General features: G+C 40.8%; 1 protein-coding gene across 1 annotated transcript in view; it reads right to left on the bottom strand.

The window, feature by feature from the left end:
• The window catches only part of ZSWIM5 (zinc finger SWIM-type containing 5), a 130,099-nt gene that overhangs the window by 2,973 nt on the left and 100,549 nt on the right, over positions 1-26,577 (bottom strand). Inside the window, exons 6-13 of the mRNA XM_037149697.2 lie at positions 22,132-22,308; positions 15,093-15,239; positions 14,425-14,562; positions 12,774-13,034; positions 12,421-12,556; positions 11,398-11,555; positions 1,146-1,309; positions 573-654 (exon numbers count right to left, since the gene is read on the bottom strand). Of these exons, the coding sequence (XP_037005592.2) occupies positions 573-654; positions 1,146-1,309; positions 11,398-11,555; positions 12,421-12,556; positions 12,774-13,034; positions 14,425-14,562; positions 15,093-15,239; positions 22,132-22,308 (1,263 nt within the window). The remainder of the gene's footprint in view (positions 1-572; positions 655-1,145; positions 1,310-11,397; positions 11,556-12,420; positions 12,557-12,773; positions 13,035-14,424; positions 14,563-15,092; positions 15,240-22,131; positions 22,309-26,577) is intronic.

Here is a 26,577-nt window from a genome sequence, read left to right as displayed (position 1 = left end):
CATCCCGGATGGCCAGACCCTGTCTGGGGTCTCTTCCCATCCCTCCCTTCCCCAGGTCAGAGGACTGAAGGTCTCTGCAGGTGCTCTTAGCTCCTCACAAGGATGGAGCAGCAGAGCCTGTAGTTTGCTTGCCCCAACGCAGGGGTTGCAGATCTGCCTGGGGGTTCTAGCTGAAGTGGGGCCTCTCAGGGTAGTCTTATGCTGGGGCTTTAGACTCTAGATGGGGTCCTGAGCCTCCAAGTTGGGGTTTCTCAGAAGTACGGACAGGGACTGGGATCAAACCACCAGGTCAGCTACCTCACAGAGGTGCACTTAAGTACTAATGGTTGAAAACTCATTCTCTCAGATGTATCTGATCAGAGAGTCAAAGTGCTGTTGACATCAGGGTATAGTACAAGCAGAGATGGCAGAGCTTGGGCTGACTGAACAGTGGCCCTCTTCTACCCATAGCCCGGTCCTTTCTTAGGCCATCAGTAATAGGAATATGAGAGCTCTAATGATCTGCTGTCCTGTCACAAGAGTAGGGCCCAGGAATCCTTTACCCTGGGAGTAGAGGGAGGTAGGAGACTCACCCACTTCCGTAGCACATGTCACCAACCACCGCACCATCTCCCGGCGCCTCCAGTTAAGGGTTGATAAGGTCATCCTCATCACCTGGGCAAAAAAAGCGGCATTACCAGTGAGTTAAGCACAACTGTTATGAACCCCCTCTCCCTACTTCCGTTTGCCATTTCTTTATGAAACAAGTATTTATTGGTGCTTTACATGGCCACTTCTCCCGATAAGTACGGATAGGTTTGCTACATTTCAGCCCCACACTTCCTACAAATCAGACAGAAAGCTTGACTAATGACCTCTAACAAATAAAGCCCTCCCTTACCATTCCATGCCATTCCCTTCAAGGAATGGGAGTGGGATGGGGAGATGTTGGGGTCTCCATGGAGCCTAAAGCTATGTTGCTTCTGGACTTAACTTCAAAATGGAGCCCAATTTAGAGTTCTTACTTTGTGCCTAGGCTAGAAGCTGTGTTGTAGGGACACAGAAAGAACCAGACCTGGCCTATGCTCAGTCCCCCTGGGACCGTATCTTCTATCAGTCATCACTAGGCCAGAAGCCTACAGCTGGGATGGCCCACTCCTCCATACCTGCAACCCCAGCTCCAGGGCCACGTTGAGCAGGGTGCTGTCAGCACTACTGTCCGTGGGAGTGGCAATCTTGAATGCATCTTGGGCCAGTTTGAAGATGAGGGAGGAAGAATGGATGTGCTTCTGTATTGCTTCCAGGATTGTTCGGAGCCTCAGAGTATCCCCTATAGGTACCGAGAGAAGGGGCAGGGACAGGGTCTTCTTTAAAGCTTCCCTGAATGGTCCACCAATCACAACAGGTACTACTGGTTGAAATGGCTGCTGTCAATTCACTGAACTGCTACCATCCCATTGTAAAATTGCTACAATTTTCTGAATGCTACCATCCCTTCTGGATGGTAGAGCACTGTCTCCACTGTACCCACAGGACGCTGCTTCCTTCCCCTTCACCCACATGAGTTCACTTCTCTTCACCTTTTCATCTGCTTCTATCCCTCCCTCTCTTTAGGTCTCAGAAATAATTTTCATGAACACCTGAATTTTGAGAGCTACTTATACAGAAGACAAGAAGCCATATTATTGCCAAAAAAGCATGCCAATTCCATTGTTTGCCTCCTTGGAGCAAAAGGAACATGCGTCACTATTTCCTATTCAGCAGGTAAGAATTCTAAACAAAGTCCCGGGGCACTGAGTTGAGGAATGCGCCACAGGAAAAGCATCTACACATTAGAAGTGAAGGTCATTGTACGAAGGCAGTGTGGTATATGAAAGACTGGCTTATCTTATAGAGGAGGGAATGTTAAATAAATATAGAGCAGAAGTAGGTCTTATGTCTCACAGAATCGCAGTGGGAAGAAACAGGCTTTGGAATCAAATACATTGGGAACTGCACCTAGTTTCAGTCCTTTACCAGTCACTTCATCTATAAAATAGAAATGATGTCATTTAGGGTTGTCGGAGGAATTATATATACTTTGTATAGAGGTAATATTTTATGATTCTAGTTTTATTAAAAAAAAAATAAGGCCCTGGCTGGGTGGCTTGGTTGGAGCATTGTCCCATATACCAAAACATTAGGGGTTCAATCCCAGTCAAGGCACATACCTAGCTTGTGGGTTCGATCCCCCCCTTGGGGTGCATGTGGGTGGCAACCAATTAGTGTTTCTCTCTCACACTGATGTTTCTCTTTCTTCTCTCTAAAATCAATAAACACATCCTCCGGTGAGGATTTTATAAAAAGCTAAATAGCAGAGTATGTCTAGTGTGTTATGTTGCATACATATGAAGAGAAAATCTCCAGGAATATTTATTTATTTTTTATTGATTTACATTTAGAAAGAGAGGGAGAGAAACACTGATGTGTGGTTGCCTCTTGTGCGCTCCCTACTGGGGACCTGACCTGAAACTCAGGCATGTGCCCTGACTGGGAATTGAACCAGTGACCTTTGGTTTGCAGGCTGGCACTCAATCTACTGAGCCACACCAGTCAGGGCTGCAGGAATATTTATATGAATGTCTTAGTAGTAGTTATCTTTGGGTGTCAGGATTATGGAAGAAATTACCTTTTTTTTCTTTTTGGTTCCAGAGAGAAAGGGGAGGGGGCGCAGAGAGAGAGAGAGAGAGACAGAGACAGAGAAGGAGACACACAGAGGAACACATGGTATGAAAGGAACATCAACCGGGTGCCTCCCAACTGTGCCCTGACCAGGGGCTGAACCTGCAACCCAGGTACGGAACCTGACTGGGAACTGAACCTGCAGTTTTTCGGTTTACAGGACAATGTTCCAGCCAACTGAACCACACCAGCCAGGGTGAGATTACCTTTCTTCTTCTATTATCTTTAAAAACAGTTTTTTTTAATTAATAGATTTTGGCCCTGTCCTGACCAGTGTGGCTCAGTTGGTTGGGAGTTACTCTGAAGAACAAAAGGTCATGGGTTCAATTCTCTGTCATGGTACATGCTTGGGCTGCGGGTTCAGTTCCCAGTCCGGGCTATCCAAGGAGCAACCAATTGATGTTTCTCTTCCCATTTTTCTCCCTCCCTTCCTCTCTCTCTAAAAATAAATAAAATCTTTTAAAAATAGGCTCTAGCTGGTATGGCTCAGATGATTGAAGCGTCATCCTGTAAATTGAAAGGTCACAGGTTTGAATATTGGTTAGGGCACATGCCTAGGTTGTAGGTTTGTACCCTGTTGGGGCATGTTCGGGTGGTGGCCAATTGATGTTTCTCTCACACCAAGGTTTCTCTCTCTCTCTCTCCCTTCCTGTCACTCTAAAAGCAATGGAAAAAAAATGTCCTCAGATGAGGATAAAAAAAATTAATACTTTTTTCAAAGTAGTTTCAAGTATACAGAAAATGAAGCAGATAGTACAGCGAGTTCCCATGTATCCCATCTCCTCACTTCCAGTTTCCTCTATTACTAACATTTTACATTGGTGTGGTATATCTGATGGATCAACACTCATACATTATCAACTGCAGTCCATACTCTATGTTAGGGTCCACTGTAGTTTTTACAAATGCACAGTATCATGGACCCCCTTTACTGTAAAATACAGAATAGATTCATTGCTCTAAAAATCTGTACTACCTCTACCTATTCATCCCTCTCTTCATTCTTCCTGTGACTACTGGTCTTTTCACTGTCCACAGTTTTATCAAGTACAATGCCATGACCTTAGAATTACAGTATGTAACATTTTCAGACTGGCTTGTTTCACTAAGCAATATCCATTTAAAGTTCTCCATGTCTTTTTGTGGTTTGATAGCTCATGTCTTTTTATTGGTAAATACTATTCCACTGTCTGGACCTATCAGTTTTTTGGTTTTTTTTTAATCTATTCACTTTTTGAAGGATACTTGGTTGATTCCAGTTTTAGGCAATTACAAAAAAGCTGCTCCAAACATTTGTGTGCAAGTTTTTGCACACACGCTTTCAACTTATTTTGGTAAATACCCAGGAAAACAATTTCAGGATCATATGATAACACTATATTTAGCTTTGTAAAAAACTGCAAAACTACCTTCCAAAATGGCTCCACCTTTTGCATCCCCAACAATGAGAGTTCCTGTTGCCCCACATCCTCACCTGTGTTTGGTGTTGCCTGGGTTTTGATAAGCCATTCTAATAGGTATGCGGTGGTATCTCACTTTTGTTTTCTTTTCCCTAATGACATATTCTGAGCATCTTTTCATATGCTTGTTTGCCACCTCTGTGTCTTGTTTGGTGAGACATATGTTCAAGTCTCTGACCCATTTTAAAATTCAGTTGTTTTAAGTGTTATTTGTATATTTGGGATACAAATCCTCTATCAGGTCAGTGTTTTACAAATAATTTCTTCCAGTTTGTGGCTTATCATTTCAGTTTCTTAACAGTGTTTTTCACTGAGCAGAAGTTTTTCATTTTAATAAAATCCTATTTATCAACTATTTTTTATGGATTGCATTTTTGGTATTACATCTAAAAAGTCATTGCCAAACTTAAAGTCACCTAGATTTTTCTGTTAAGTTTTAGTTCTGCATTTTACTTTATGTCGCTGACCCATTCTGAATTAATTTTTATGAAAGGTGTAAGGTCGGTGTCTGTATTCACTTTTTTTGCATGTGGATATCTTGTTTTTTTAGTACCATTTGCTGAACAGACTATTCTTTGCCCCTTTGTCAAAGATCAGTTGACCATGTGTGTGTGGGTCTATATCTGAGCTCTCTATTCTGTTCCATTTAACCATTTGTCTGTTCTTTGGCCAATACTACACTATCTTGATTATAATAGCTTTATAGTAAGTCTTAAAGTTGGGTGGTATTAAGTTCTCCAACTTTGTTTTTCTTTAATATTGTGTTGGCTATTCTAGGTATTATGTTTTTCTGTGTAAACTTTAGAAAGAGTTTGTCAGTACCCCCAAAATATCATGGGATTTTGATCGAGATTATATTGATCTATAGATCAAGCTGGGAAGAACTGACATGAAAATCATATTGAGTCTTCTCTATGGACATGAATTACGTATTTAGATCTTCTTTTATCTCTCATCAAAGTTTTATATTTTGCCAATATAGATATTGTGTGTACATATTTTGTTAGATTTATTCCTAAGTCCTTTTCTTGGATGCTAATATAAATGGTATTGTTTTCAATTAATTAATTAATTAATTTTTTAGAGAGAGGGGAAGGGAAGGAGAAAGAGTGGGAGAGAAACATCAATGTTTGGTTGCCTCTCACATATCCCCTACTGGGGACCTGGCCCACAACCCAGGCACGTGCCCTGACTGGGAATCGAACTGGTGACCCTTTGCTTCACAGGCCCGTGCTCAATCCACTGAGCTACCCCAGCCAGGGCTAAATGGTATTGTTTTTAACTTCAAATTTAAATTGTTCATTGTTGGTACATAGGAAAACAATGGACTTTTCTATCTTAACCTTGTATGCTTGATATAATCACTTATAAACAGTTCTAATTTACTGTTAATTCCTTGAGATTTTCTACATAATCATGTCATTTGCAAGCAAAGACAGTTTTAGTTCTTCCTTCTTAATCTGTACAATTTCCTTTATTATCTTATTGCTTTAGCTAGAACTTCCAGTATGATACTGAATGGTAGTGGTAAGAGAGGACATTCTTATCTCATACATGATTTTCAGGGGAGCGTCTCGTTTCTCTCCATTAAGTATGGTGGCGGTTACTCTCTTTAAGTATTTACTCCATACTTAATGGAGTTGTTTGTAGTTGTTCTTTATAAAGCCCAGTCAGTCTGCTCTATTCCTATTTGCTGAGTTTCTTTTTTTAAATCATGGATTTAAAAAATCCACATCTGGATTTGGCCAAATCATTTTCTTGCATCTACTTATATAATCATATGATCTTTCTTTTTGAGCTCTTGGATTACATTACTTTTCAAGTGCTTGAACCAGCCTTGTATCCCTAAAATAAATCCCACTTGGTCATGGTGTATATTTTTTTTATACTTTGTTGGATCCAATTAGTTAACATTTTATTTAAGATTTTTACATTTATTTACATGAGCGATATTGGTCTGTAGTTTTCCTTTCTTGTATTATCTTTACCTGCTTTTGGTTTACCCGTAATGCTGGCCTCACTAGATGACTTCAGAGGTATTCTCTCTGCTTCTATGTTCTGGGAAGAGATTGTAGAGAATTGGTATCCTTTTCCCCCATAAATATTTGATAGAACTCACCTGGGCCAAGTACTTTCTATTTGAAAAATAATTGAATCAATTTCTTTAACACAGATCAACCTAATCAGATTATTTATTTCTACATCTGTGAGTTTTATTAGATTGTGTTTTTTCAAATTTGTGAACATATAGTTGTTCATAATTTTCCTTTATTGTCCTTCTAATCCCTATGGGATCAGTAATGATAGCCTCTCTTTCTTTTTTTAAAAAAATAAATCCACACCCAAGGATATGTTTAGTGATATTTAGAGAGAGAGAGGAAGAGAGGGAAACATCAGTTGGGTGCCTCCTGTACATGCCCTAACTGGGGATCGAACCCAAAACTTAGGTATGTACCCTGACCAGGAATTAAACCTGCAACCTTTCGGTGCACAGGACGGCACTCCAAACAACTGAGTCACCCAGCCAGGGCTCCCTCTCTCAGTTAATAGTTATTTATTTATTCTTTCTTTTCCTGGTTAGTTGGGTAGAGGTTTATCAAATTTAATGATCCTTTCAAAGAAGCAGTGTTTGCTTTCATTGGTTTTCTCTATTTTTTCCCCATTTTAAATTTCACTGATTTCTGCTCTGATTTTTATTATATTTTTCCCTGCTAACTTTAGGTTTATATTGCTCTTCTTTTTCTGGTTTTCTAAGGTGGAAACTTAGATTATTTATTTTAATTTCCCCCAAGCTTTATTGAGATATCAGAGACTTAACCACTGGGTAAGTTTAAGGTATACAATGTGTTGATATATATATATTGCAAATGAGTACCACAATAAGGTTAATTAACACATCTGTCACTTCACGCAATTACCTTTATTTTTAATCCTCACCTGAGGACATGTTTATTAATTTCAGAGAGAGAGGGGAAGCAGGGAAGAGACAGAGAGAGAGAAACATCCATTGGCTGCCTCTCATGCCTAGGCCTACGTGCTGACCGGGAACTGAAACCATGACTTTTTAGTTTCCGGGATGACGCTCTACCCACTGAGCCACACCAGCCAGGGCCAGTTACCTTTATTTTTGTGTGTGAAGAGAACATTTAATATTTACTCTATCAGGAAATTTCAAGTGTACAATACAGTATTGTTAACTATAGTCATCATGTTATACATTGGATCCCCAGAACTTTTTCATCTTACAACGGAAAATTCGTAACCTTTGACCAACATCTTTTTTCCCCCCACTCCGTGGGCCCTGCCAATCACCAGTCTATGCTGTTTCTATGAGTTTGGCATTTTTAAATTCCACATATAAAATGAGATCATACAGTATTTGTCTTTTTGTGTCTGAATTATTTGATTTAACACTATGTCCTTAAGGTTTGTTCATCCATGTTGTTGCAAGTGACTATTTTCTTTTTAATGGCTGAATAATATGCTGTGTGTGAGCATGCATGTGTGTATACCACACTTTCTTTATCCATGTATCTGCCAGTGGACACCTCGGCTGTTTCCAAATCTTTACTACTGTGAATAGCGCTGCAGTGCAATAAAAATGGAAGTACAGGAATCTCCCTACTGTTTTCCATAGTGGCTGTACCAATTTACATTCCTACCAGTAGTGCAAAAGGGTCCTTTCTTCTTCACATCCTTGTTATTTCATCTTTTTGATAACAGCCATCCTAACATGTGAGGTGATAAATTATTGATTTGAAATTTCCTTCTTTTCTTTGTTTTAAAAAGATTTTATTTTGGGAGGGAGAGAAAAATTGATATGCACAAGAAACATCAATCAGTTGCCTCTCAAATGCACCCAACCAGGGACCCAGCAACCTGGGCATGTATCCTGACTGGGAATTGAACCAGTAACCTTTTGCTTCACAGGTTGGTGCTCAATCCACTGAGCCACACCAGCCAGAGTTCCTTCTTTCCTAATATATGAATTTAATGCCGTAAATTTCCCTCCAAGCACAATTTTGTCTGCATACCACACGTTTTGATCAGTTCAATTTTAACTTTCATTTAACACAAAATATCTAAAAATTTCTCTGGAGACTTCTTTGAATTTGTATTACTTAGAAGTGTGTTGTTTGATCTTCATGTATTTTGGGATTATTCCAGTTATCTTTCTGTTGTTGACTTCTAGTTTAATTCCACTGTGGTCTGAGAGCATACTTTATATGCTTTCTATTCTTGTAAATCTATTGAGGTGTGTTTTATGGTCCAGAATGTAGTCTATCTTGGTGAACATTTCATGTGAGCTTGAGAAGAATGTATATTCTGTTGTAGTTTGATGAAGTATTTTATAAATATTAATTAGATCCAGTCAATTGATGGTGCTATTCAAGTATATTCTTACTCATTTTCTGTCTGCTGTAATTTGTCAGTTACTATAAGGGGGTGCTGAACTCTCCATCTATGATAGATTTTTCCATTTCCCCTTGCAGTTCTATCAGTTTTTGCTTCACATATTTTGATGCTATTGTGAGATGATCACACATTAAATATTAGTATATCTTCTTGTAGAACTGACCTATTGATTGTATAGAGAGGAAGGGAGGGAAGGGGAGGGGAGGGAGAGGAAGAGATTGATTTGTTGTTTCAATTATTTATGCGTTCACTGGTTGATTCTTGCATGTGTCCTGACCAGGAATTGAACTTACAATCTTGGCATATTGGGATGACGCTCTAACCAACTGAGTTACCCATCCAGCGCCATGAATGTATGTATCACATTTTCTTTATCCATTAGTCTGTTGATGAACATGAGTTACTCCCAACTTTTGGTTACTGTGAATAGTACTGCTATGAACACTGCTGTACAAGTAGCTGTTGGAGGCCATGTTTTCAATTCTTTTGGGGATATAGCTAGCTCATTTTAATTTATTCTTAAGTGAACTTTGGTAGTTTGTATCTTTCAAGGAATTAGTCCATTTCATTTATGTTATTGAATTTACTGGCATATAACTGTTCACAATATTCCCTTATCACCTCATTTAGTGTCTTTAAAATTTGTTATGTTGTCACCTTCCTCAATCTTGATATTGGTAATTTTTGTCTTTTTTTCTTGATCATCTGGACAGATTTCAATTTTATTTTTCTTTCCAAAGAAACAGCTTTTGGTTTCACTGATTTTCTCCACAGTTTTTCTATATTCTATTTCACTGATTTATTTCCTTTCTTTTGATCTTTATTTCCTTTCTTTGGGTATCATTTGCTCTTCTTCTTTTTGGTTTCTTAAGGTAGAAGGGAAGATTACTAGTTTGAAACCTTTCTTCTTTTCAAATATAGGCATTTAGTGCTGAATATTGCTTCTAAGTAAGCTTTAGCTGCATTCCACAAACTTTGATATGTTGTGCTTTCACTTTCATTGTTGAAAACATTTTCTAATTTTCTCGTGGTTTTTCTTCCTTTGTCCAGTGAGTTGTATGGTAGTATGTGATTTAATTTCCAAAATTTTGGTGGATTTTCCAGGTAACTTTTTATTATTGACTTGTAATTCACTTGTGATTTTCTAAAAAAGATTATTTTATTTTTGTTTTTGAAAGATACTTTCACTGGTATAGAATTCTAGGTTGACAGTTTTTAATAAAGTATTCTTTTTCCCCCCACTATCTTCTGGCTTACCCAGCTTCCAAGAGATACATTGATCTGTTGCCTCTTGCATTCCCCCAACCGGGGACCTGGCCTGCAACCCAGGCCTGTGCCCTGACTGGGAATCAAACCTGCAACCTCTCAGTTTACAGGCTGCCCCTCAATCCACTGAGCCACACCAGCCAAGGCTTACCCTTGTCAATTGTCCTTTGTATGTAATGTGTCTTGTATTTCCTCTAGTTGCTTTTAAGTGAGAGTTTCTTTTTTTAATCACTGGTTTTAAGCAATTTGTTTATGATGTGCCTATATGTATAGTGCCCCCCACCCCGCCATATCTTGTGCTTGAGGCTCACTGAGCACCCTGATCTGCAGTCATCCTTATCATTCTACTTGGAATCTGCCACTCCATGCCAGGCCACTGCCACCACCTCCCTGCATAGATGCCTGTCGTCAAATTTGTTGAGGTTTGCCAATAAGATTGGTAAAAAAATGTTATCCTAGCGTAATTTTAATTTGTATTTCTCAAGTGAAGCCAGACATTTTAATTGTTTATGTCATCTATATCCTTTATGCTGTAAACTGCCTAATTATCGCTTTTGTTCAATTTTTGTGCTGCTTTATCAATAATTTCTATATTGCTCCACCTTTTCTAAAGTGAGCATGCATTTTTTAAGCAGTAAGATACAACATAAAGTTATTTTAATAAAAAAAAATACTTTGAGCTCTGGCTGGTGTGGCTCAGTGGACTGAGTGCTGGCCTGTGAACCAGAAGGTCACTGGTTTGATTCCCAGTCGTGGCACATGCCTGGGTTGTGGGCCAGGTTTCCCACTGGGGGCATGCGGGAGGCAAATGATTGATGTTTATTTCTCCTTCTTCTCTCTTTCTCCTTCCCTTCTCCCTCTCTAAAAATAAATAAAAATCTTAAAATTTTTTTTAATGCTTTAAAAAATCCATATATTACTTGGTATCAGAAAAACATTTACAGTCCATGGTAGCTAATATTTTTTTTATTATAGCTTCTCAGGGGCTTTATTTTCATTTTTCTTTGTGGTCAAATCTCCACAGCTAACTGGGAGTATGTGAGTTTGAAAGCCTGAGAGTCACTTTGGCTGCCTATTATTTGATCAGGGCCTTGGAAAAATCATGAACTATCATATCTGTAGAGAGATTTTCAGCTCCATCATAGTCATCACTTCACCAAATCTTCCAGTGGCCATGGAGGCTGATAGGTCATTGACAGTGATCCTCATTTTATAGCTTTTGAACCTGAGGCTTGGAAAGGTAAAGTGATTTTATCATATGGATGCTTAAATTTAGAAGTTACCTTAAAAATGACCTCAAAAGGTAACTTTAGAAGTTACCTTAAAAATGACCTATTCAGGGTCTTACAATCATTAAATAGGGCAAAACTCTGGACTGAACCCAAGTGCTCATCCTCAATGCAGCAATCAACGTGAGGATCCCTATCAGTCTAAGAGGTCAAGGGAGGGTGATGAGCTTCTCTTCCTTAGGAGACTGCAGGCCACACCCATGACAGGGCCATGACTTGGCTGACATGGTGGGGGGTGCTGAAGGCTAGGATCTATCTGTGCTCACCTTTGGCAGCAGTCAGCATGGTGGAGGCCAGTTCACACTGCTGTGATTCCAAGTGTCCAAGTGTGAACCAGCGAGGATAACGGCTAGGCACCACGGACACCACATGGTGAGGGTGGGAAGTGTCGCCTGGAGAAATTGAATTTTCTAGAACAGGTAACCTAGAAGACCCAGGGAGAGTCATTAGCCACCATTCAGATCCTTGCCATTCTGAGCCGTCTTAGAAAAGCTTATTTTTGCAGGGAAATAAATGAGTAGGAAATGGTTAACTAAGAACTTTGAAGATTTTAAAATCTCAGGTACTGTTCTCTACATGAGGTGAGTGCTTGGGTACTTGTAGAAATCAAGCTGAACAGTCACTGCAAATGGATATGAAAGGCAGTTCAAAAGCCATAAGATTATTTGTTTAAGTATAAGAAATATATATGCCAAGGAATCCTGAGCAGCTCTTTTCTGATTGAGGTGAGAAGCCCCCTCAACCTTACAGTCTAACTAAAAATTCTTCTGTACGGTCTGATGCATCCTTGAGGTCCAGCTGCTTGAACCAAGGATCCTTCCTATTCTAGTTTGGGAACGAGATGCCCACAGCTCACTGTTCTCACGTCTTGGTACAGAAAGACTTATTTCTGTTTTTCCCATGTATCTGGTAACCTGTTCCTGGGAGCCATGACTCAGCTGAGCTATGGAAGGGCTCAAACCCCTTCTCAGGCTGTCTAACTGGCCCGAGAACAGAAATACTAAGGTCATAGGTGCTCCATATCTACTAAAAACTGAGGGGCTTCCTCAGATGACCCACCAAGAGCAGCCAGGGAGCCACATTGTCCCAATATGGGTCACCAGCAATGCATCCCAGATAGAAATTCTAGATCAGATGAAAATGCCTAAAGCCATTTTAGGGCAGGCTTGGTGGCAGGTTCAATGGAGTAGACAAAGAAGGAAAGTGATACAAATGAGATAAACAAAGAAACAGAGCATCAAAGACTTCTGCTTTGATGGAGGCAACTGGGCTGGGAAAGGGCTACCCACCTCATGGCACGTAAGGCTAATTTGTACGACAGGTCTGGATCATGAGGCAGCAGAGCTGAGAACAAATACTTGGCAAAGGTATGCATGGGAACACTCTCTCGGTGAATGACTTCTCCCAGACCACTGAAGGGGCCTCCTGTAGGAAGAAGATAAGCCAGCCAGTTATTTATCTGCATGCTTCTATTTGCCAGCCTAGACTTGAGCCCTAGGATCCCACACATGTTTGCTAGCCATGGGAACCTTCAGCACACTTTAATGCCAAAAATGTTTCTGTACCCATGCTCTATTATTACAGAGGGTCCCCCAGAGTTCTAGGTTAAAGACACTGTGACAACAGCCCCTTCTCTACTTACCTTCCAGTAGTAAGATGCACTGCTTCTGCAGTATTTGCACTAATGCATCATCCAGCTGCAGCTCCTGGAGTCGACTCAGGAGCTGCTCCTCATTACGGCACACCTTGTCCTGTGCGTAGAGGCCTTCAGGCATCACCCTCTGTTGACCCATCCCCATCAGAGCAACTTCCAAGGCCAGTGACAGGTAGGACTCACTGCTGTTTGGGCAGCTTGCTGCCATGGGTACATGCTGGTACACAGGGGGTCTGCTTTCATTCATATCTGAGGGCAACAGGTCACCAGATTCCTTAAGTCAGGCCCCATGGATTCATTTGCTTGTCTCTCCCTCCCACTTTGGAATTCAGCTTGGTCAACAGTTATAACAGGGAAGCTGAGTCAGAATCCCATAGCAGTAAGGAAAATATACTGAAAAAAAGTTTACACAGAGCCACAAAGACTCCCAGCTCCTTCCTAATCTATGGGCCAGATGAAGATGGTAAAATATAAAAATCTTGTACCAATCTTTTGATAGCACATTATGTAATACCATAATTATTTGTTTTTGTGTCTGTCTCTTTCACTAGAGTGTGAGCATCTTAAAGGCAAGATACTTATTCTCTAGATATTTCCAGGGTCTGGTGTATTGAAGGAGATAAGTATGTCAGTGGTGAATAAATCCCAGGTGCAACCTCAGGCTTTGCAACCTCAGGCTTTGCAGATGTGTCACCGTGCAGATGAAACAAACCAAAGATGATGATTCACCTTTAAGGGATAAAAAGAGGATAAGGGCAGTCCTCACTTGGATTGGGGCTGCCCCTTGTATCTCTACCAAGATAAATCTGATTCCACCCATCTAAACTATTACTTTTATAACACAACTTCTATGTTATTATTACTTTACATGGTCCACCTCTGGATTCAAAGTTTCAAGAATAAAGCACAGATTTAAAAGTCAGAGTTTTGGTTTCTTTCCTTTTCCCTTTCATTCACCTGGTAAGTATTTATGGAAGACTATTAAACGTCAGGTATTACACTAAGTGCTGGGATCACGAAGATAAGTCAGTCATAATTTCTATTTTTGAGGTACTGACAGCCTAATAAGAGATATTCACTTGTAAACAAAGTGAAATGCAGTGTGCTAAATACTATTATAGGTGTAGATATACAATATAGTAATGGCATAAATGAGAGAAGAATCAATTCTGTCTCTAGTCCTTGCTACTTTGAGACTCTATTGAGTTACTTCTCTTCTATTTCTCATTTATAAAATTGGTACAAAACCATCATGAGAAAGAAAGGAAACATGAGAATATTATACAGTTGCAAGAGAAACACACACTCTTGATAGAAGCAAGGTTTTTCCCACTTCCAGACTGCTCCAAGGATGTGGCCTCTGACTCTTGAAGTATCTCTACCCCTTGCTTCCCTTGGATCACACTCTTCAGAGATTCATGGGAAGTAAAAGGAGCAAAGGAAGGTGGCAAGGTAAAATGTGAGAGTAGGGAGAGCTAGTTCACAGGGTGGGAAAGAAAGGTAAGAAAGAGAGGAAGACTAAGGAAGGTAGGTACAGTTTGGATGAGAAAAACAAGCTACAGGAAGGGCAGAATAGATGTGGCAGGGAGGAGAGTGTTACCATGGATAATTCCGGCTTGCCTCAGGCTGATCCCCATACCTGACACTTCCAGATAGCTATCATCATTCAGGCGACAGGCCTCAGTTAAAGTAAGAAAGAGGCAGCCAATAGGATCCAGGGGGTGGCCCACCCAGCCTTCCAGGTTTGTGATGGTTGTGGTTCCTCTTTGCAACAGTTCTGGAAACAAGCAGGTCAAAGTTTTAGAGAGTAATGGAGACACATGGCTGTCTGTCCCTGCCTGGGTCTCCTCATAGTCTCTTTCAGGACTTGGCCCTGAGACTCAGAGAAAGCTTCCCCCATTGTCTTGCCTTGGGTTGATAGGACTGGTCATAGGCTTATCAGTCAGCTACGAGGACTTGTGCTCTACAGTTAGGTTATCTGCTGGCACAACATAAGTAGATACAGCTTTACAGTTTTAAAAGGGTCTTCTCATGTCAGGTCTTAGTGGGCCTTCCAACTGTCCTCTGAGGGAGGCATGCTGGAATTATTATTCCCATTTTACAGACAAAGATTCACAGAGGTAAAGTGAGGCATTCCACATAACAGGCAGAATGATCTGGAATCCACTAGACTCTGCCACACCATGAAACTTAGTGAAAATTCAGTATTACCCCTGGCAGTCCCTGAGGACCCTCATCAGCCATCACCTAAGGAGTTAAGATGGCTCTTAAAAGCCTAAGAGTTAGTATGGCTCCTAATCATTGTACCTTTCTTCTGATGCTTGTAGATTTCCAGCTGCCGTTGTTGTTGCAATCTCAGAGTATTGATAATGGCCACTGTGAGTCGGAGGGCCTCTTTTGGATAACCATGGGAACGCAAGGCATCAACCCGAGCACAGGCTGTAGGCACATGTTCTACCAGAAGAAAACATTTTGGTTGAGTTACCTTTTCAAATCAGGAAGATTCATGCTTGAGAAAGAGAGTTTGTGCCCTGTTCAGTTCCTCTAATTCAACTGACATCTAGGGTGTACCAGAAACTATATTGTATCTTTTAAGGATATAAAGTTGAGTAAGTCACAAGCATTACCTTTAAAGAGCTGCCTTGAAACCTCAGGATGTGGTATAGAAAGGGACACACAACTAGGATAATGAAATGTTGTACCTCTTTGTGAACATGTACTATTAGAACCCAATGGACATAGCAACTAACTCCTGAAAGGGAGAGGCCTCATTCATTTAGTAACCCTACATTTTCTGAGAACCTGTCATATTCCAGGTAGCATATAGGTAAACAAAGTACAAAGACAAATAAGAAATGGTCAGTTCTGACAAAAAGCTAAAAAATGTTACATAAACACACCATATAAAACAGTAAAAAAGAAATGATATAATAGAAATATATACAGAGAAAATAATATTTGAGCTGCACTTTGTTGGACAAGTAAGATTTTAAATAGGTAGACAAACAAGGAAATGCATTGCTGGGAATATATAAGCAAAGGCATACAAGTATAAAAAGTATTCTACATAGCATCTTCAGAATATGACAAATAGTTCTGTGTAGGGAGTTGGCTATATGGCTAGAGATAGCCTGGAAAGGGAGAATCTGGAATGTAAAGAGCTTCAAATGCCATACTAAGGAGTTTGGGGTTATCTTAGGGATAATGGAGGACTCTAAAGGCTATAATGGGCAAATGATTATAATGAGATTTATGGTTTATTTCAGGATTTCTAATAGATGTGGTGTAGGTAAACATGATACTTGCCTCCTACAATCACACAAAATTTCAACTAAACTACAGAACAACCACCATTCAGAACCACCTAAAATTGAGCTGAATGAAAGACTAACAACTAGAAAACTAAAGAAGCAGCCACATGAGACTGGTAGGAAGGGTGGAGATGTGGAACAGACTGGTCCCACACCCAAGTGTGTCAGATAAAAATTGGGACGTATATCTTGGTTGTAGAGGTCTCTCCTGAGGAGCAAGGGATTTCAGGCCCAAACCAGCTTCTCCCAGCCCAGGGTTTCAGTGCTGGGAAAAGAAGTCCCCATAATGTCTGGCTACAAAAATCAGCAGGGAATGAAGCTGCATGAAATGGAAGCTACTGCAGTCCCAGGCAGTTCCTCTTAAAGGGCCCCTGAGTAGACTAACTTGAACTCACTCCCTCTGAGCTCCAGTGTGTGGACAGCAGCTTGAAAGGAACCAGAGACATAGGGGGAGAAAATAAATTGTCCAGCATCAGGGCAAGAGCTAGGGGGCAGCTTTCTCCTAGAGAGAAGTGCTGGCAGAGGCCACTGTTCCTTTTCTGAGCCCTCTCCCCAGAGAGCTGGCAGGTGGGTGCCATATCTGAGACTCCATCTCACATTGTTTGCCCTACCCTGGTGATTCCCTGAGACCCTGGCACACCCAATTTATGATCCCACCTCAGCTGCCTCCAATAGCTTTTCCATGCAAATGGAAAAACCTCCCAAAAGGGCCCCTGAGCCAGCACACCCAGTAGACAGCTTCAGACCATGCTGAGGCACCACCTAACCACCTCCACAAGTGACATACTCAAGGGGTGGACTCTGGAGCAACCAGAGTCCTGCTGAAGTAAGTCCAGCTCTATGGGGTAGGTCCCAGCACAGATCATCGTCCACAGTGGTTGAAGGTCAGTGGACAGAGCCAGTCCTTGCAGCTGATCAGCCTCAGGGTTAATGTCTCCTATTGATGTGCCAACAGCAATCAAGGCTCAACTTAAAGAGGATGGTGTACACAGCCCAAATAGGGGGACACACCTGGAGTGCACAGCTTGAGTGAGTGAGGAGGCTCTGTCACTGGACCCTACAGGATACCTTCTGTATTAGGCCACATTATCAAATCCAGGAGTTGTAGCAACTCTACCTGATACATAGAAACAAACACAGGGAGCCTGACAAGATGAGGAGATAAAGAAACACATCTTAAATGAAAGAACAGAACAAAGCTCCAGAAAAAGAACTAATCAAAATGGTGATAAGCAATCTATCAGATGCAGAGTTCAAAACACTAGTTATAAGGGTATTCCAGCAACTTAGTGAGGACCTCAACAGCATAAAAGGGATCCAGCCAGAAATGAAGAATGCACTAATTGAAATAAAGAACAATTTACAAGGAGACAATGATAGAGTGGATGAAGCTGAGAATCAAATCAATGATTTGGAACATCAGGAAGCAAAAACAACCAATCAGAACAGAAAAAAAATGAGGATAATGTAAGGAGCCTCTGGGACAACTTCAAGTATTCCCAAATCCACATCATGATGATGCCTGAAGGAGAAGAGGGAGAGCAAGAAATTGGAAATCCATTTGAAAAAATAATGACAGAACAATTTCTTAACCTGGTGACAGAAATAGACATACAAGTTGAGGAAGTGTAGAGTCCCAAACAACATGAACCCAAAGAGGCCCACATCAAGACATATCATAATTAAAATGTAAAAGTTAAAGATAAAGAGAATTTTAAAAGCAGAAAGAGAAAAAACAGGTAGCTACTTACAAGGGAGTTCCTGTAAAACTGTCAGCTGATTTCTGAACATAAACTTTGCAGGCCAGAAGGGATTGGCAAGAATTATTTAAAGTGATGAAAAGCAAGGACCTACAACCAAGATTACTCTACCCAGCAAAGCCATCATTTAGAATCAAAGGACAGATAAAGAGCTTCCCAGATAAGAAAAAGCTAAAGAAGTTTATCACCACCAAACCAGTATTATATGAAATTTTAAAGGGACTTATTGAAGAAACAAAACAGATCAAACACATAAATAATAAAATGAAAATGAATACATATCTATCAATAATTGAATCTAAAAAAACACAAAATAAATGAACGAGCAAAACAAACTCACAGATACAGAGAAAGTTTTGATGGTTGTCAGATGGAATGGGGTTTGAGGCATTGGTGAAAAAGGTGAAGGGATTAAGAAGTACAAATGGACTGCTGAAGAACAGTCATGGGGATGTAAAGTACAGCATGGGGATGTATGGTGTCAATGAATGTGAGATTTATGAGGATGATCACTTAGTAGGTTATGTAATGTCTAATCACTGGGTGTACACCTGAAACTAATATAATAATGTATGTCGACTGTAATTGAAAGTAGAACTTTAAAAATTATAGAAATAACTGTAGAAAATTAGAACACAGATAAGCAAAATATAAAATAAACTTCAGAAATAAGGATTATTCTTTAAAAAGATTTTATTTATTTATTCTTAGAAGGGAAGGGGGCAGAAAAAGTGAGAGAAAACATCAATCAGCTCCCTCTTGCACATGCACCAAATGGGAACTGGCCTGAAACCCAGGCATGTGCCCTACCTGTGACCTTTTGCTCTGTTGGATGACACCCAACTGAGCCACACCTGTCAGGGCCAGAAATAAGCATTATTTCCACTTTTATCTATACATATCCAGATTTTTCTATTCAATTTTAATTATAATGGGATGATATTATAATTATTTTTTTATAACTGGGTTTTCCTACTCCGCACAATGTAAGTATTTTTCCATGTCATTAAATGTACTTCTATGACACCAAAAATGTTTACCTATTACTCCACTGGCTATATATTGCCCACTGAGTCAATTGGTCAGTCCTCTATTGTCAGATATTAGATTATTTCCAATTTTTGTCATCTATGCATTATTTACAACCATACTCTAAGAAACCCCCTAGTTATATGCCTTTTTAAAAGTAATTATAGCTCAGGTTAAATTCCTAAGTGAAGAATTCCTGGATCAAAAGGTATGAATATGGGACTTCCGCCAAGATGGAGGTGTAGTGCCTTCTCTCACAACCAAGTTTAAAAACAACAAAGTTTTAAGAACAAAAATGCAGCCAAACCAAAGAAAATTGAACTATACGGAAGTCTGACAACAATAAACCCTTCAGCCAAACCGGTAAGAGGGGCAGAGCCAGCAGCAGAGAGGGGTCAGGCAGGAAAGATCCAGGGGACTAATGGAGCTTGACCCAGGCAGGCAGGCAGTGGGCGGATCCTAGGTGTGGAGTAGCAGCAGGCGGACCCACTGAGGGCTGACCGTGGTCACACATTCATGCAGATAACCGGAGAAGGAGCATGCGGTGAGACTGAGACAGACCACATGCGCAGGCCGCTGTGGACAAGAGACTGCCATTGTCCCTCTCTGACCCCGCCCCCGCATACAGTGTCACAAAACAGCAACCTGGGTGGCCCCGCCCTGGTGAACATCTAAGGCTCCGCTCCTCATACCTAACAGGTGTGAACAGAGCAAAACATTATGGCTCAAGAAGAACAGCTCAAAGCCCCAGAGCCAATAACTCTAAGCCATGAAGAAATAGCAAAACTTTCAGATGCCCAGTTCAAAACACTGGTGATCAGGATCCTCACAGAACTGGTTGATTTTAGTCACAAATTAGAGGAACATATGAAGGCTAAACTAATTGAAATGAATGGAAATACACAGGAAACCAATAGTAATGGAAAGGAAACTGGGACTCAAATCAAAGGAGTGGACTGGAAGGAAAAAAAAAATGACCAAACAAAAGGATGAAAAATCAAGAATTCAAAAAAATGAGGAGAGGCTTAGGAACCTCCAGGACATCTTTAAACATTCCAACATCTGAATTATAGGGGTACCAGAAGGGGAAGAGGAACAGACATGAGTGGAAAGCTTATTTGAACAAATAAGAAAGGAGAACTTCCCCAATCTGGCAAAGGAAATAGACTTCCAGGAAATCCAGGAAGCTCAGAGAATCCCAAAGTTGGACTCAAGAAGAAACACACCAAGGCACATCATCATTACACTAGCCAAGATTAAAATGAAGGAGAGAATTCTAGAAGCAGCAAGAAATAAGGGCACAATTACCTACAAAGGAGTTCCCATCAGACTGTCAGCTAATTTCTCAAAAGAGACCTTACAGGCAAGAAGGGGCTGGAAAGAAGTATTGCAAGTCATGAAATCCAAAGACCTACAACCAACATTGCTCTGTCCAGCTAAGCTTTCATTTAGAATGGAAGGACAGATAAAGTGGTTCTCAGATAAGATCAAATTCAAGGAGTTCATCATCACTAAGCCCTTATATGAAATGTTAAAGGGACTTATCTAAGAAAAAGAAGTTAAAGAAACGTGAACAGTGAAAGGACAGCAAACTCACAGTTATTAAGAACCACACCTAAAACAAAAGCAAACTAAGAGGACACCTAGATCAGGAGCAGAACCATAGAAATGAAGATCACATGGAGGGTTAGCAACAGGGGAGTGGGAGAAGGAGAAGGGGGGAGAAGGTACAGAAAATAAGTAGCATAGATGGTAAGTAGAAAATAGATAGGAGGGAGGGCAAGAATAGTAGGGGAAATACAGAATCTAAAGAACTTGAGACACACGGACATAAACTAAAGGGGGGCCATGGTAGGGGAGGGGGTGTGCAGGGTGGAGGGGAATGAAGAAGCAAATAGAGCAACTGTAATGGCATAATCAATAAAATATATATTTTTTAAAAAGGTATGAATATGGTTTAAAAATATTTTATTTATTTTTAGAGAGCGGGGAAGGGGAGGAGAAAGAGAGGGAGAAAAGCATCAATCTGTGGTTGCCCCTCACACGGCCCCCACCTGGGACCTGACCCACAACCCAGGTATGTTCCCTGACTGGGAATCAAACCAGTGACCCTTTGGTTTTCAGCCTGCGCTCAATCCACTGAGCTACACGAGTCAGGGCAGTATGAATATGTTTTAAAGGCTTTGGTAAGTGCTGCTGAAATATCCTTCAGGAAGGCTGTAAACATTTAACACTCCTACTAGTAGTATGAGAGTACCTATCTCCATGTAACCTCTTCCAACCAAAAAGTAATTACCTTTATTTTTAAAATCCTTGACCATTTGACTGTCAAAAATGGTAATTCAATACTGTTTAGATTTGCATCTTTGTTTATTAGTGAGATGTATCTTTTATAAAGAAGTGTTGTATCAGAGAAGAGGAAAGATAATCAAAGAGAATTTCAGGTAGTGACCCACGGTGAGTTGGCCAAGTCTTTCACGAGAGAGACAGGGACATATCTAGATTTAGCAAGATCTTGAGAAAGATAAAGTAATGGGTTGAGGCATAGAGGTAGGGAATTAGGAACAGATAATAAAAATATATATCACTATTGTAAAACTCAGAAGATGAATAATATATTTAAGAATGTCTATTTTGTAATGAGCCTCCTGTGATAAAGTCACTAATATATTGACAGAAGGGCAGAGGATGGTTTAAACTGACAATGGAGTAGCTTCCTGATGAAGGAAGGAAGGAAGGAAGGAAGGAAGGAAGGAAGGAAGGAAGGAAGGAAGGAAGGAAGGAAGGAAGGAAGGAAGGAAGGGAAGGTGGGAATAAGATTAGTGATAGATGCAGATTGTGCCCTAGCTACCAGCACCAGGTAATTTGTGTCAAACATGGTGCCTTTTCAGCAAAACGTAATTTCAAAGCTGATTATAATGTTGCTCAGTAACTGTTGACTAAGAAAGCCTGTGAACTGAAGTCTAATAGTTTTGGTATTACTCTTTGAGTACTACCTTTCAACTCCCAAAATTTAGGATACAGAATATAAATTCCTCTATTTGAGATTATTGTACCTCAGCTGAGTACATATACCAAAGGCTTAGGCTTCACACAAGTACTGAGGCCCGAGTCAAGGCCTCAAAGATTTGCATGAAGACTATCCAAATTGTACTTGTGTTGCTGGTACCAATGCAGATGTCTCATTCAGGCCAAGAGTTGAAATTGGGCTCCAAAAGTCTTAGAGTAGAGGAGAGGTACACTTACCAAGCCACAGTGGCTGGCCTTGGGAATTAAAGAGCAGTCTCTCACTTTCCTGCTGACAGGCAGGAGCTACATATATATCGCTGTTAATTATTCGTTGTAGGTGACTGTCTTGCCAATGCAATTCACGGCCCTCGATGGCTCTAGTAAACACTGTTCGTCTTGGTCTGGGTAAGGAGTCTGGGGAAAGAAAGAAATGCAGCAGTTTAATGACAGGCAATCTGAAGCACCAACTCCTGTCTTCTTCAGGGTGGGAGGGTGGGTTAGTGAGAGCAGCCACTCTGCCTGAGTGTTTGTTGTGATACTGGTTTACTGGTCAGCTTTTAGTGTGTCTTTGCCCCTCTATGGAAAGATCTTTCTACAGAGATCTATGGCTGCCTTTGTGTTTCTTACAGAAAACCAGTATCTCCTAGGACCCAGAGCCACATCGAAGAGAGGAGGAACAGTGGTGTCCCGCTGCTCAATTATGAGGACCCAAACTGCATCTATAGAAGTCAGAGGAAGAGAGAAGTAGTTAGGTAGTTAATGTAGTCAATCCAGAGCCTGTCCCATTTATAGCATGGCCCTTATCAGACTGAAGACTTCCATGAAATTCATATTAAAAGCTGAAAAAAAAAAAAAGAGCTGAAGCTCTGTGTATGCTGGTATCTTTACCACACTAATAACTGCGGGCTTACAGCCTTGTTCTCCAATAAGAAAATCTGATGCTGACAAAAGACTAATTAACTTCTTTTCTCATTAGAGTCTTACCATGCCATTTTTCTTCCAGAAAAAAAGCTGCAGGGAAATCATAACAACAGACAAGTGAGGCTCAATTCTTAAGAATGGTGGGTAGAAAGATCAAATAGAAGATACACTGTCATAAACTTTAGCTATAGGAAGACTCATGGAAATGACATTTAAGGAAAGATATAAAAAGCGTAAAAGATTATTTAATTAGCTCTCTGCCAAATTAAGGGCAGTTGAAACTATTTTAGGATAAAGAACTGAAGTACTGTACAGATGTTTCCAGAGATGCCTAAATAAAGTGAGCATCTACTGAGCGTATGCAAAATAATTGGCAGGGAAAGTCAGAAGATTCAGACTGAACATGAAAGAAATTAACATGTTCACCCACTAAAGAAAAGTCCTTGGAATCAAGTCATCTCTTCAGAATTTGATATATTTCACAGAGTATGGGCTCAGAGAATTAAATGAGAATAGCCATGACAGTATTTACTGAAATTGCTTCTCCTTCATGTTGTCCCTCAGTAGAAGCACAAGGATCCTTCTATTGCCTGCAGTCTAAGCCCCTATCCTGCTGAAGAGAGACTCCACTGTGGAACTGTTGAGCCCCCAGTAGGGATTAGGTTCCCCATATGTTTTACAATTCATTAAGTTAGCAAAAACTGAGTGTGTACCACATAGAATAAACTGTTCTAGGTGCTAAAGATACACAAAGTCCCTGCCTTTAGGGATCTTTACCTTCAAATGGGAAGAGGTATATAAATAAATATTTATCAGATGGTTATAAATACTATAGAAAAGATGAGAGCAGAGTTATGGAGAAAGGCAAGATGGCGTTAGGTGGGGATAATTGTTTTGTATAGACTGGTCTCAATAAGGTAGCATGTGAACAGAGACCTGAAAGAAGTAAAGGCAGGACATGACTAAGAGAAGAGCATTCTGGGCAAAAGGAACAACAAGTGCTGAGATCCTAAAGTGGTCAAATATCTGGAGGGTTTGCGGGCAGCAAAGAGGCCAGTGTACTGGGAATGGAATGAGCAAGTAAGGAAATTACAAGAGATCAGGCCAGATAGGTACTAGGGAGCCAGATCATGAGGGCATTACAGGCCATGAGTGAAAAATGACTTTTGCTTTCTGAGTAAGATGAGAAGCCACTAGAGGGCTTTGAGCTGTCGAAGGTATATGATGCAACTTGCATTTGAAAAGGCTAACTGGAAGCAGTATTGAGAACAGACTATAAGGCAGAAGGGCAGATGCAGGAGGAGCTATTAGGAGGCCACTCCCGTAATTTGTGAAATATGATGGTAACTTGGCCAGAGTAATATAATAAACAGTGGGGGTGATGACAGTAGAGGGATTCCTGATATACTCTGAAAGTAAAGGCAATAGGATTTGCTCATGGATTAGATCTGGGGTGAGAGAAAAAGGGAAAGTTCAAGTGTGACTCCAAGGTTTTTAAGACACACTTGCCATATTAGAGACACGGAAGACTGCAGGAAGAGCAGGTTTGGGTGGGGATTGAGGGACTTAGAAATCCTACTGAATGCCCATATAAGTAGAGAAAATGAAAGGCAATTGAACATAAAGCCTGGAGATGAGAGAAAAACTCTAAGCAGTAGGTATAAATTTGGGAATTATTAGTATATTGATGATTATTAAAACCATGCAATGATGGTGGATAAAAATTCAGGAGGGAAATTTCAGGAATGAGGAGTCCCAGCTACACATCAGGGCCTCCAGAGTTCCAGTGCCAGGTACATAAGTCCCCATAACTACTGGCTGCAGAAATCAGTGGGGATTGAGTTGGTGGAAGAAACTTCTGGAGTCCCAAGAAGTTCCTCTTAAAGAATCCACACATGGACTTACTCTGACTCATTCCCTCTGAGCTCCAGCAACAGGGAAGGGAGCAGCTTGAAAGGCACCAGTGGTAGACAGGGAAAAACTGAAGTGTCTGGCATCAAGGTGAGAGCTGGAGGACACCTTTCTCCAAGATAGAAAGTCAGGCAGAGGCCACTGTTCCTTTTCTGAACCCTCTCTCTACAGGGCCACAAAGCCAGCAGGCAGGTGCCATATGTGAGATTCATCAATCTGGCTAACACTGTTTGCCCCACCTTGGAGATTCCCTGAGACTCTGACCCACCTAACTTACAGGCCCACACAAGCTGTTAACAGTGACTTTTCCATATGAATGGCTGGTGTTGGCATTATAATGCTTCACATCTTCCTAAATCCTATCAAACAAGCAATAGCCAGACTCAGTGAGCCCCTAGTCCCTATTCCTCTTACTAAGTGGCCCCAGGCCCAGCACTTGCAGCAGCAAGCTTAGATTCACAGCTTGGCTCCTCCTGGAAACATCCAAGCCCAGCACAAGTAACAGCCATCTCAGATTGCTTTATAGCTCATGAATGGGTGGCTCTGGGTAGAACACAGGTGGTGGCTAACATTGACCTACACCACCTGGTAAACACAAGAGCCTGCACACTCATTGGACAGCTACAGGCCACATCTGAGCACCACTACCCTGCCCCCAGCTGATCCTCCATGGTGGTTATAGGTTGATGGTCAGAGGTGACAGCCAGGCCTTGAAGCTGACTGGCCTGGATAAATCCCTCCCATTGACCTGTCAACAACAACCAAGGCTCTACTCAAGAGGAGGTGTATTCAACCCACATGGAGGGTGCACCTTGAGTACCCAGCTTGGGCAATAGAGGAGGCTTTGCCAGTGGACCCTATAGGACACCTACTACATTAGGCCATGCTAATAAGACAAGGAGTCATAACGGCTTTACCTAATACATAGAAACAAACACAGGGAGGCTGCCAAAATGAGGAGACAAAAAGAAACATGACCTAAATGAAATAGATCAAAACTCCAAAAAAAGAACTAAACAAAATGGACATAAGCAATCTATCAGATGCAGGGTTTAAAACACTCGTTATAAGGATGCTTAAAGAACTTGGTGAGTACCTCAACAGCATAAAAAAGATCCAGTCAGTAAGGAAGGATACACTAAGTGAAATAAAGGACAATTTATAGGGAAACAACAGTGGAGTGGATGAAGCTGAGAATCAAATCAACAATTTGGAATATAAGGAAGCAAAAAACAACCAATCAGAACAATAAGAAGAAAAAATAATCCAAAAAAATTGAGGATAGTGTAAACAGCCTCTGGGACAACTTCAATACAACATTTGTATCAAGGGGTGCCAGAAGAAAAAGAGAAGGAGTAAGAAATTGGATATCTACTTGAACAAATAATGAAGGAAAACGTCCCTAAATTGGTGAAGGAAACATGTAAGTCCAGGAAGCATAGAGAGTCCCAGTGAAGTTGGATCCAAAGAGGACCACACCAAGACACATCATAATTAAAATGCCAAGTGTTGGCCATGGCTGGTATAGCTCAATGGATTGAGCGTGGGCCTGCGAACTAAAGGATTGCAGTCCGATTCCCAGTCAGGGCACATGCCTGGGTTGTAGGCCAGTTCCCAGCAGGGGACGCACAAGAGGCAACCATACATTGATATTTCTCTCCCTTTCTCCTTTCCTTACTCTCTAAAGATAAATTAATAAAATCTTTAAATAAATAAGTAAATAAATAAAATGCTAAGTGTTAAAGATAAAGAGAAAATCTTAAAAGTAGCAAGAGGAAAGCAGTTAGTTACAGGAAAATTCCCATAGGATTTCAGCTGATTTTCCAAAAGAAGCTTGGCAGACTAGAAGGG

This window comes from Artibeus jamaicensis, unplaced genomic scaffold (assembly GCF_021234435.1).
Source record: "Artibeus jamaicensis isolate MK-2021 breed Jamaican fruit bat unplaced genomic scaffold, CSHL_Jam_final scaffold_847, whole genome shotgun sequence".
NCBI lineage: Eukaryota > Metazoa > Chordata > Mammalia > Chiroptera > Phyllostomidae > Artibeus > Artibeus jamaicensis.
The sequence above is the reverse complement of the archived record's forward strand: the minus strand, read 5'-3'. Positions and strand labels throughout refer to the sequence as shown.